Raw genomic sequence first — 12,662 nt, forward strand, 5'->3', positions numbered from 1 at the left:
GAGTACCTTTTGACATAAATGTCCTGTTTTATGAATAAAGAGTAAAATTGTTTTAAAAAATTAGTGTGTATGCTTTTGTTCTTCAAAAACAAGTGAATTAACCCCAAAAAAACATATCTATATTGCCCTTTTCTGAACATGCTATTTTAAATTATGCTGTATTTGTAAGAAGTGTTTTCTTTATTGAAATAATCCTGCAGTTTTGAATACTTTGTAAAATAATCAAAGGGGCTTTCCATTTAACCATTGGCCTTATAGATTTAGGCAGTGAAAACCCAGCATGAAGCATTTGGATTAAATTGACCTATAAGATTTTGGGGTGCATACAAAGTGGACTTGTTCCCAATTCTGCTCCCAGCTCTGAGCTAAGATAGACCCCTTTGGCCGGATTAAGCTACGGCACTTTGACTCCTTTCCAAGAATCTTGACATTCCCCAAATGGATTCATTTCTGTTTTCCAAGTGGATATAATCTTTACTCAGAGTGATGAAGTCCTGGGCTGACTGCCTACGCTGCCTTTGATTTCAGTATTGCACACTTCTGTAGTTTGTTTTTTGTTTGTTTGTTTAACTTCTGTAGTTTTGTACATAACTTTACAGAAGCATGTCAGTATCAGGTTGGAATAGCTGTGCATGCAATGCTGAGAACCACCGCAGTGTATGAGGCATAGCTCATTTCTTCCTAGTGTTTTGGTCATGGTGGCCTGCCATCTGGCCTAACCCACAGGAAAGATGCCTTGCCCTGGCCATGGGGGCTGGGCTTGGGATCTGGGGACTGCATAATAGCATGAGGCTGCAAGCTGCAATCCCTGGGTCCAGGCTGCTGCTTTGCTACTAATTGGTTTTATGTATTTTGGTACAAGTCATGTAAGCTCCCAGGCCTTAGTTTCTTCATCTGTCAAATAAAATTATCTCTAATAGTTTAAGTGCCAAACACAGCTTTTAGTGTATCGGGATAAACATACCCCTCTCATGTATTAATTTCTCCATCTGTTTGAAAATGATTCTCTACACTGGCCACCTAACTGGATAGCTTCTAGTTCAATCAGAATCCCTGAGGCTTGGCCTGGGTGTTGGGATTTTTAAAGCTCATCAAATAATGATTCTGAGGAGACACCATAGTTCAGAACTATTGTTTAAAAATGTGGAGCGTGCCTGTAAATAGCGGATGTTAAAAGAGAGGGTCAGCTGAGTATCTTTAGTAGAGGGGCCAGTCAGCTGAGTATTCTCAGAAGAGGGGCTTTCTGCAAATCAGAAGTATACCACCTACTTTCAAGTAAATGAGTAAGAATGGCTTTGGGGACAAGTTGTCAGTCAACAGCCATACATTTTAATCTTACAAAGAGATGCATTTTATTTTCTTCTGAAGGCCCCTCTACATTGGTTCTGCTGCTTTAGAGCCTACACATCCAAACACAAAGATGAGAGTCTTTGCCAACATTGAGAAATTGTTACCCTCGTTCAGAAGATGGGTCTTAAAGCACCTAAATAATTGTCCGAAATTTTACATAAACCTCTGGGGTTTGCCTTTGATCATGATCGTTAATATCATTAATAGGCTCTCTAAAAGTGCATGTGAATCTCTAGTTAGCATTTGGCAGGGCAGTGAAAGAATGAACGCTTTTAAAATAGTTTGGCTCAGAAATTGCATCTGAAATAACCCTGTGGGAAAATCAGGAGAATTTCTCATCCTCCAAAGGATTACCTAGGATGAGACACTGACCTTGTGTTTTAAGTTCAGTTGCATTTCTTAAAACCTCATTCGTTACCCAGCCTGATTTATTTTCAGAGTGAAGTAGGCTGCGGGAGGGGCTGTAAATGATGTATGGTTTTTATGTTTGCCTTCTGTTTTCTGCACAGTTCCCAAAAGATTTTTATCATAATGTGTATACATATTTCTTTAAAAAAAAAAAAAAACCCAGCTTCTTCACGAGATTTACTGTGGCTTTTCTTTCAGAATTTAGAGCTGAAGAATTCTCTCCTCTTCAGGCTCTAAGGCGATCAAACCCCAGAAGGCTGAGTGTGTGCGGGGTGAGCAGAGCGCTGACCTCTGCCAGGGGAGAGGTCAGTTCAGCACACAAGACTCAAAAGGGAGGAAGAAAAAGCAACTCCTCAGCAGGGAGTTTGACTTGCTCTAGGGCAGAAGAGCTTTTATAAATGAGTTCCCAGTCTCCCACGCCCTCTCGCCTGCACTTCTGTTACCAGTCCTGTTCTGCGTTTAGACACCACACACACACATACACACGCGCACGCGCGCGCGCACACACACACACACACACACCCCTCATTTCCACTCGACCTGCCCCAGGAATGATGGAGAGACTGACAGACCCTGCTCCAGAGGAGGCAGGTGATGGATTGACTGGGAATTTTTCTAGGCCCAGCGGCTCCCAAGGCCTTTTCAGTTCCTCCTTCACACGCTTGACTGGTGAGAAGAACACAGAAGGCTCTTTCCCAAACCCACAGTGGGTGCCTGGGAGGATGAATACCAGCACATCCATTCCTGTTGTCAGAGGGAGAGGTGGAATGGTAAATCAGGGCAACCTCCAGCCAGGAGGTGGGAGACTGGGCTGGGTGGTTGGAATGTGTCCCAGTAGGAGGAGCCTAGAGGGACCTTCCTGTCACAGCACCAGAGAAGGACCTTGTGATGCAGCACCACCGCTCTATTCGTATATTCTCCTTAAAATGCTGCCCCAGTGAACCTTGTCCTGGTGCCCTTCTGCTCAGTACGTGGGCCATCTGCCTGTGGCATAGCCTGGGGCATCTAGAAAAAAATATTCTCAGGTGGCTCTCCCATGAAAATGCTCTGTCAATCCGAAGGCACTTCTAGGCAGCAGAGCTTTCTGTGCCAGAGGTGTCGGGGATCTGTGTTGCTGTTGGGGTTCTTGTTTTGATGCCAATAAAAATCTTCACCGGGAAGAACCTTCTAGATCTCACTAAAATCTTTACACAGGTTCAAAGACAAGGAGTCTGTGCATCCATCTGAGAAATTTCTGCAGCAAATTGTTTTTCTTTTCCCTTGAAGATAGTATTTCTTGGTACCAGCTTATCAAATCTCATGTTCTTTGGGTCCCAGTTGTAGAAACAGCTTTGGTTCTTGTTTTGCATGTTTGTCAAGTCTAACTCCAGGTCCTAATAATGTTTTAGAAAAGCTCACTGAACTTAAGAGAAACCTTAATGTTATGCTACCAGCTATGTATGTCTGCCTAGGCCACCTGCCTGCCATGCAAGGACAATCCTGGTAGAGCCGAAGGAGAGAAAGTTTAGCTTCACATTTAGCTCCTTCTTAGTGCTGAAGAAATGGCCACTGTGCAGTGACGACAGCCAAGGAGGGAACGTCCTTGTAGGGAAAACCTCTGGGGAAGCCAGGGGTGGGAACACAAAATATTTCTGAAGTGTCCAACTCACTGAAAACCTCCAGAAAATGAAAGTCAAACATTATCTTGTTTCATAAGGAGAGAAAACTATCTCAAGACTTGAGTGTCCTGGAGTCCTCCAAGGCCAGGTGTCTGAGCTTCCCTCATTTGGCACACATTTTATAAAATGCGGCTTTAGAGGGATATATATAGAGGAAAACACTGTTCTATTCTCATTATTTGCAGGCTGTAGACAGCTATTATCAACACACACAGACTACACACTATTGGAGATGTTAATGAGGCACCACTTTTGTGCAGGCCTATAGCTCATTCTTGTCTTGAATGAGCTTTTCTTTCCTTTGCACTGGGAGCCGGCTCTGAATTGATAGGGAAAAAGCCAACAACGGTTTGTATAGTCACAACCAAATATAACACCTACAAGTGACACAGCCTGGTATAATAACCTTTTTTTTTTTTAGAGGAAGTCTTGATCACCCAGTCTGGAGTGCAATGGCTCAATCTAGGCTCACTGCAACCTCCGTCTCCCAGGTTCAAGCGATTCTCCTGCCTCAGCCTCCTGAGTAGCTGAGATTACAGGTGCCCACCACCACACCTGGCTAATTTTTGTATTTTTAGTAGAGATGGGGGTTTCACCATGTTGGCCAGGCTGGTCTCGAACTTCTGACCTCATGATCCACCCACCTCGGCCTCCCAAAGTGCTGGGATTACAGGCGTGAGCCTAAGATCCTTTTTAGGAGAGGTTTATGTTAGTTTTCCATCCTTGTGTAACAAATTACCATAATTTGAGAGGCTTAAGACAACATAAATTTACTGTCTCATAGTTTTTGACACTTCTTAGCTGGATCCTCTGCTCAGGATCTCTTAGGCTGAAATCAAGGAATCAACCAGGCTGCATCCTCAGCTGGATGCTCACCCAGGGAAAGGTCTGCTTCCAAGCTTCCTTGTTGGCAAAATTCAGTTCCTTGCATTTGTAGGACTAAGATTCGCGTTGTCCCACTGGCTGTGGGCAGGGGATTTCCTAGAAGCCATTTCGAAGGTCCTTGCCACGTGACCCCTCCATTTCATTAATGGAGAAATCTTGGCATTGCATCACTTTCATGCTTTGAATCTCTTTGACTTCTCCTTCTGTGACCAGCCAGAGAAAACTCTCTGGTTTTAAAAAGCTCCTGTAATTAGGTCAGCCCCTCCTGGATAATCTGTATTTGAAGGCTAACAGATTTGAGACTTTAATGACATCTGCAAAATCCCTTCACAGCAGTACCAGGATTAGTGTTTGATTGAATAACCAGGGGCCAGGGACCTTTGGGAGCCATCATGGAGTCCTGCCTGTGACCAGCTCCAATAGCACTTAGTTCTTCTCCGACAGGCCCAGTTCAATGGTGCAATGGTGAGAAAATAGACTGTCAGTTGGAGTCTTGCTGAATTCCTTAATCTTTTAATGGTTGCTTAGAGCAAATACTGAAAGCAGTGTTCTTTCCTTTTCCTTTAGTCCTTTTCATGAATACTACAGTGGCACACATTTATTGTCAGCATGACATATGAGGAAACTGAGGCACAAAGAATTTTAGAAATTTGCCCAAGTTCCTTGCCAAATTAGTAAATGGCAGTGCCTAGAATTCAGGTCTAGCAAACCCCAAAGCCCAGAAACTATTGTAAGAACACACAGGTGGAAAATTCCAAACCAGGAGCTGGGAGGAAGAGCTGCAATTGCAATCAAAGGCATCTTGGTCCAGAATGCGTCCTCTCGGTCATTAAGCACACAGCCTGGCTTTGCACACCAAGCAGGTGAAAGTAACAGTCTAATGAAGTCTAGTAACTATCAGGCCCACGCGGAGGCCAGACACTGCAGGAGATGTTCAGGACCTCTTTTGTAACTGCACTGCTGCCAACACTGTCTGGCGGGAGAACTCAGGAAGCACAGAAATGATGGGGCGTGGAGGTGGAGAAAGCCAGAGGTTGTGGTCCCTCCCGGCTCTTTCCCACTCCCTTTACTGTACTAGAGGCACTTTTTCCTTTGTTTTTTTGTAGATCTTTATGGTGTATCATGTTTGCGCTCTTCCTTTCTGCTTTGTGCTGCAAGTTCTTTCAAAAATACTTCCAAAGTAACATCACTGCAAAGCCAGTGAGAGTCCCCTGAGGGCATCTGATTGTTCAGGTCCTGAACTTTGAGGTTTTATGTTTCTGTCTTGGGGATGGGGTTTTTCCAAGTCACTCAGTATGGGTGCCTGGCGCAGAGGAAACTTCTACATAGAATGTAATTCTGGCCTACCCTGACACGACAAACAGGTTCAGGATGACTTGTGGGAGATGTTGCTAATCCGTCAGGCTGGGTGGAGGAGTGTGGAGGCGTAGCCTTTTGGGGATGTCAGATGGAGGAAGCCGAGCTGCCCACAGGCAGTTCCAGCAACTCTCAGGTGTGTCTGAACTGGCCCAACCACACACTGGATGTGGCGAACTTCTTCATCACATTCAAGTGATCCGGATTTTAGTCCTGTTAAATGCTCAGGTGTTTTTGCGGTGATAACCTGGAAGGAAGCTGCCAGGGAGAGTGGGAGTGGCTAGAGAACAAGGGATGAGGCCTAATGATAATTGCAATCACTTGACACTGGCCAGGACCCTGGCACCTGCATCTCAGACCCAGTGAGCAGCAGTGCTGTTCTGAAGATGCCTGTAAAATGACCTACTGCAGGAAGCTGTAGGACCTAGTGGGGCTGTCTGTTTCCTTTCTGAACCTCTTTCCTGCAACTCATTTTAATTCTATGAAGCAAAAACTAAAAGGGAAATTGGAAATGTCCCAAGAACAAAGGAACAGCCTACAAAGGAGCTAGGGCTTGATCTGCCTTTGATGCAGAAAACTCCTATTGCTTCCGGATTTATACAGATGTCACTTTCTAGGCAAAACCAGCTCAGATTGACAACACTGTCTTAGTAGCCACTTCCTGTGACCTCCTTTGAGCCTTTGCATCCATTTTTGTGAAGTGCTGATCTCCCAAGGCTTCACCTTTGAAAATCACACTAAGGGCAGGATCCAACGTAAACCTAGCAAATTCCCAGAAGAGGCGGAAAACACAGCAGCCCAGGAAGCAGGAGCCCCAAGTTGTAGTTCTGCCTATTGCTAACTCTCTGTAACCTCGGACGGGTCCTCGAACCTCTCTGGGCCTCAGTTTACTCTTCCGGGAAAGTAATGGGGGTTAGATCCTTTGATGGGTAAGGCCCTTGATTGCATTAACATCCTGTGAGTCTATGATGAAGGTATTTCAACTGCACATATCTCGGCAAGGATAAAATAAATCAGCTTTTCACTCTTCAGGTGCCGAACAGAGGGGGCCAGCCTGAGTAGTGATTAGGAAGCCAGCTGCAAACCTGTATTTCCCTCTGGGATCACCGATGAGCCCCGCCAGCCCTGCCAAGATTGCTTCTCTTTAAAACAAAGCTGTTACTTTCATGTTGCTGGCATCTGGGTTTGCTTTCTGGATAACTCAACCCTTGGGTGCCCTGGTGTGGCTATTTGCAGTGGGGGTGGGTTGGAGAAGGTAGCAGGCAGACCTCAATTCAAGGCTCTTACTGGATTTAAGAGCCTTTATTCTCCAGGTTAATTTTCCTGACTTGCCTATCACAGGTTAATACTGGACCCATGCATAATGATACATAATTTGAGACTCATAAAAGCTACCCTGGACTTGAAAGAAATGCACTCTAAGCCAGGAAGGTTATGCGCAGCATGCAAGAGCAAGTAATACAGGCAGAATATATGTCCAAAGCAAGACAACCACACCCTTTTGACATGATCTCAGAGGGTGCCATGCGGGGTTTGGGCTCCTCAGCTGCCAGGCAGTGATACCACTGCAGCCCGCCGAGCACCACTCCCCCCAACCTGCTCTTAGTTTTAACAGCCATTGGAAGGCAGTGGCTCACAAACGGAAATTCGTTATTTTTAATAGACCCTGAAATACCTCGTGGATTTGAAGTGATGCAACAAGATTGCCTTAATGGTTTTTAAACTTTGTTTTTTAAGACTTCTGGGGCCAGAACGTAGAGAACTGCCTCAGGGCATCCTTCTAGCCCAGATAACCAAGCTGTTTGTTGGCATTGCTGACATACCCTGAGCCAGGATGTTTAGCTGCTTGTGGGGCGGAAAAAAAATGTTAAGAAAAATAATTGTTGTTTTTGCAAACTATCTATTTAAAAACAGAACCTCAGGAAGCAGATTTCTGTTCCAATGCTTGGATGAATCAGAGCTTACAAAGTATAAATACACATTAGCAGGAGGAGGCTTCCCATAACCCATGTGCTTGTACGTCTTCCCAGACCAGGAACCTCTGAACTCCTGTTTCTCATTCCCAGTAGAGGCAAGAAAGAGACCTGCAGTTGAAACGGAAATGGTGGTGCCTTGCTCAGCCCAAGTTTCAAAGCCCGATAGGCTTGTAGAAGATTTTTTTCCCTTTAAAGGCAACTGATTTTTTTCTGCACACTTGCTCACTATGGAGCAGACAGGTGTAAGCCATTTAGAAAGGTGGAAAACCCACGCTCTGGCCCATTTGGCTCCTTGCTACCTAAGAAATATTACTAAATAAGTTAATTTTGACTCACTGACCCCTCAGATCAGCTAATAGGCATGAAGCACTTAGACCACAACTTGCTTAAGGGGCGGTGTAATTATTTTACTTAAAAATGATGTCAGGTGGCAATTTAGCAACAAACTGGCTTCCAGGCTATTTAATTCAGTTTAACAAGAAGGAAAAACATTATAATTAATGAAGAGCTGGTACTGTGGTACTTTAGCAGAGTGGCTCCCAATTTTTACTGTGCATGTGTGGAGGAGGAAGAATGAGCTGGTCAAAAATTCCTATTCCCAGGCTCTACTTATGGTGCGTCTGATCTAATAGGGTCGTGGATCAGGCCTGGGAATCTGCATCTTGTAAACCCTCTCGCAATTCATCAGTCTTATTTGGCTTTTAGTCAAGATACATTTTTACCCTCAAATTCTACACATAATGTAAGTCTAGAATCTCAGGACAGGGCTTCCCATCCTAAAAACACCAACTTTAAGTGTTCTTTCCTGGAGTTTCATGGTATGTTCTAATGCTAGAGTTCTAGTTAGCCAAGTTTCTGGACTGAAAATGGTTTCTTCCAGGGCCCCTTTAAAGAGAGTCCAGAGCATTCATGAGGAATGAATGAATGGTAAAGGCACTGAGTCCCTTCCTCTCTACTTCCCTAACCCCACAATAACCAGAGCACCATTGCCTGCTTGCTTCCTTCTTTCTGAAGGAAGGGGAAAAGCCACCCTTCACAATTAAAGTCCTGGCACTGAGCCATGTCCAGAGGAGCCTGATCTATGCCCTCCCAATGCCAAGGGTGTCCCAGACAGAAGGTGAGATAAGACAACACCCATGAATCCCAAGATCCCTTCCCTCCTGGAATAAAGAATTGCAGAGGTTCATTCAATTTTTTCTTGGCACAACAGCATTTGGCAGTTACCCAAGGAATTCTGGGGTCCAGCAGAATCCAAGTTTGTAAACCACCAGAACAAGGTATTGCTTCAGGATAGTGTTTGACTCCAGTACTGCAAAATGTCTCCTGTGACTAGTAGAGTCTACACTTCTCCCTCCCTTTGACCCCTACCTTGCAGAAACCAGCTGTCTACTGGCAGACATGAGTGGCAGAGCAGAGCTATGCTAGGGCAGGGAGATGTCATGGAAACCTAGACTGTTTGCTGTCCAGGTCCTTCAGGCTACCTCTCCAACGAGCCAAAATGGTGTTGGCCACTCTTAGGGCTGTCACAGCCCTGAATCCCTTGATGACCTTTGCTAATGAACAAGGAGCCAAGGGCACTTAACGCCATTCTCAATCAAGATGTTCCTTAGAGAACAACTCAAGCCTACAAGAAAAAAGAAGCTTCCCCAAGAATAAAGAAAAGCATCCCCATCAGCTTTTCCTCCATTCAAGGTTTGCTGTGCCAGTTGTATGAAAACCAGACGTGGGTGGACGGACCTGAATGTTGAAGTGCTGGAGGACAGCTGTGAGAGAAAAAGGCAAACTTTGGCTTTCCTAACCAGAAGCAGGGAACTCCTGGTGACGACTGCATGGCGGCTGGAAGCTGTCCATGTGCTGGTTACCACAGCTCAATCCTTCTGCAGAGGTGCCAGAGGGAAAGCTTCCCCCACAGCCCACCACACGAGTCGGGGGCAGGGCCTCCAGCAGCCGCAAGTGAGAGAACCAGAGCTCTCCTGCCCATTACAGGTGGGGACAGGCTGACTCTAGAATTTTACAGAAGAGCAGAACACCAGCACTCTAAGACTGCATGGTGATGCCGGAACTACTCATTCCTGGGAACAAGGTGATGAGTAGATGAGCCGGAACACCACTTCCAACTACCACCTCCAACTACCAGAAGCTTCCAACTACCACCTCCAGTGCCGCGAGGAAACCACCCCACGGGTAAATGTGCGCAAGAGTCATTTCAGACCACACCCTTACAACAGGACATTAATATGAATCTAAGTAGCCAGGAAAAAAAAAGCAGACATTTAATCTCCCTGCTCATTTCCCAACGCCAATTCCAAACCCTTGAAAACCCTTTCAGTGCCGTGGCCAGTTCCTGTGATTGCTCACAAACAATTCACCTCCACACTACAGGCCATTAACCCAGTGGTGTTTATTCAAGCAGTATTCACACTTGCTGTTGAATAACAAGGGAATCAAGGCTCCCCTAGACGCGGCTCCCACAGCTCCAGCTTCACAGCAGCCCCAGGTCATTGAGAACTTCAGATGAGTTTTGTGGTTGAAAAGCCTTTCAGTTCTTCCTCTGTGTCTGTGTCAGGCAGAGCCCATTATACCCCGATTACCAGAACAGACTCAGTGGGGTGGCAGAAGCTCAGGCAAGGCCGGGGAGAACTACTTAAGCTCAGAAGAGGCCACACTGTTCCATGTTTTCATACAAAAAAAATTTAATAAATATTACTTTTCAAAATTTATTGCCAGGAACAACACATCAAAGATGCATTTTTATGTTCATATAACACTAATAGGACAATACAAAGTATCTTCACGGTCTCAATGGTGAACCAACAAGATTACTCTGTTTTATAAGCCTTTTTGATCTTGAGCTTGGTAATAGCACTTTGATTTCCTCACTTAAGGCAGGCAGTGTACTCAATGGCAAATCTAAACAGTGATCTTACTGGACATTTTATGGTTCAAGTATTCAACTAGCTTATTAGAATACTCCCTAAATGCAGTAGATAAAAAAAAAAATCTACACGTGGTTCAGTATTACATACGAATGGTGAAAAGAAATCAGAATTTACAAAATAAGATTGGTGTGCTTCCAACTTCACACAATTTGATATTTTTAATCATATTCAACCACTCACATTTTGGCTATTTATGTCATAGCTCAACTTGTCCCCTTACTGCTCTGCAGATCACCTGCCTGTCTTTTCAAGTCTAAAGCTGAAAAAACAAAAAACCTGTTCTAGACTAATCCTCAAACTGCCTCAGTCAGTCCTTAAAACGTGTTTTAAGTGATGCTATATAGGTGTTTTAAACATCTGACATCGTACAAAAAATTCCATCAGTATTCCGGGCACAGAAGCCCATCCTATTGTTTTAAAATAAACTATTTTCAAACACCTTAATTTTGGCTTATAGGCAACAAGTAATGAGAAAAGTTCAAAAAAATAAAGCCATACGCTTACAATGCTATCAAAAACCTTCAATTCTAAACACATACATATAAATAAAAAGGAATGATGTTTTAAGGCTCTTGATTATTAAGTTAATAAATCAAATATACACAGTGATTAATAAAAAAGAATTATTTACATAACTATACAAAGTTCTACTTTTGACACTTTTTTTCTTCTTTAAATTCTTCATTTTACCAGCAACTGCTGACATCAAAGTCCCCCCCTCCCCCAACAACAAAAAATACAATAAAAAAAATAAATAATAGTCATTTGTGATCGTTGCTGTGGTTCTGAGCTGCAAAGGCACTTTCAAATACAGAACTACTTGTACGTCATCATAAAACCAATATACAAAAACAACTCAAGAGTCAATAAATATAAATAAAACTATGTTCTAAGACTGCATCACCATTAGGACATCTGGCAGAAGTGGGAGCTCAAAGACTGGGGGTGGGGGGCGTGGGTCGGGGCTGGGCAGGCTCCTGGAAGCCCAATCAGAGACCTGTCTGCTGCAGGGAGACACACAACCAGGGTACTGTCGACTCATTTTTGCATAGCTGTGAGATGTGGCACTCGATTTCCCAGCCAACCACAGAAACCACCATTGCCAGTGTAAGCCAGCTTGTCAAAACTTAAATTAACACAGGGATTCTAAGTCAACAACAGCCTCAGACTTGAGTATGACATGACAGTTTAAAGAACTACAAGCCCTCAAACTCTACCTAGCGGTGGCAGCGCCCGCTGTCTGCTATACGATGTACTCCATCCGGTTTAAGCTCTGGGCACTCTCCAAGTCTCTGTTGTCCTGTTTGTTTGTCCAGTTTGGATGTTTTGTCGGTGTGCTATTGGGGGGCTTCTCTTCTCTGTCTACCAGCGTGTACGCCGGCTGCTTGGCAAACCGGGCTTTCTGCTGGTGTTTATCCATGTCATCCTCTTCGACTTCAGAGTTGTGTGTCCTTATTTTAGACATTTTGGAGTTTTTGTTCTCATAATCCTTGATGGGGACCGTGTTGGCCCCATGTTTCTCAATGGGGTTTTTGATCTGGTTCAGCTGCTCCCGCACGTTGTTGGTGGTGTTGTCCTCAGAGGCTGAGTGTGTGTGGCTGCCTGGCTTCCGCCTCTTCCGCAGGCACCAGTACAAGGCCGTCGCCAAGCAACAGATCCAAGCCACGGTTAAGACAGAGCTCAGCAAGGGCACCAGGAAATCTGTAAGGCAGGCGCAAAACCAATTAACTCTCCAAGAAAGAAAGAAAAAAAGCATCATCACAGGAACAAAACAATACCAACAGTGGTTCTCCTGCCCTTTGTCCCCAAGACGGGAGCCTTGGGGACAAGTCCCTTTTCGTCATTGCATGTGGTCACTTCACAGCTTGATAAGCAAATGCTGAGATCAGGCCCCTGTAGACCTTGATACCCTTATCCCTGGAGAGACTGGGTGGAACAGCAGCTCCCACAGGCTCTTTGACTTCCCATGGGGAGAGCAGTGTCTTGTTAAGTCTAGCTACTGAGGCAGCTCAGTACAGAAATTGGTTTTCAGAACCAGAAACCCGATTCAAAGTAGCACAGACAGCTCAAACACGCCGTGGCTCCATGCC

The 12,662-nt window shown here is 44.7% G+C and overlaps 1 protein-coding gene across 11 annotated transcripts in view; it reads right to left on the reverse strand.

Moving 5' to 3' along the window:
• Nucleotides 1-10,308: 10,308 nt before the first annotated feature.
• Nucleotides 10,309-12,662, reverse strand: part of JAG1 (jagged canonical Notch ligand 1) — a 35,778-nt gene continuing 33,424 nt past the window's right edge. For all 11 annotated transcript variants that reach the window (XM_078371349.1, XM_078371347.1, XM_078371346.1 and 8 more), the window contains one exon: nucleotides 10,309-12,273. In XM_078371349.1, the coding sequence (XP_078227475.1) occupies nucleotides 11,816-12,273 (458 nt within the window). In that variant the 3' untranslated portion in view covers nucleotides 10,309-11,815. The remainder of the gene's footprint in view (nucleotides 12,274-12,662) is intronic.

This window comes from Callithrix jacchus, chromosome 5, assembly GCF_049354715.1.
Source record: "Callithrix jacchus isolate 240 chromosome 5, calJac240_pri, whole genome shotgun sequence".
NCBI classification, from domain to species: Eukaryota; Metazoa; Chordata; class Mammalia; order Primates; family Cebidae; genus Callithrix; species Callithrix jacchus.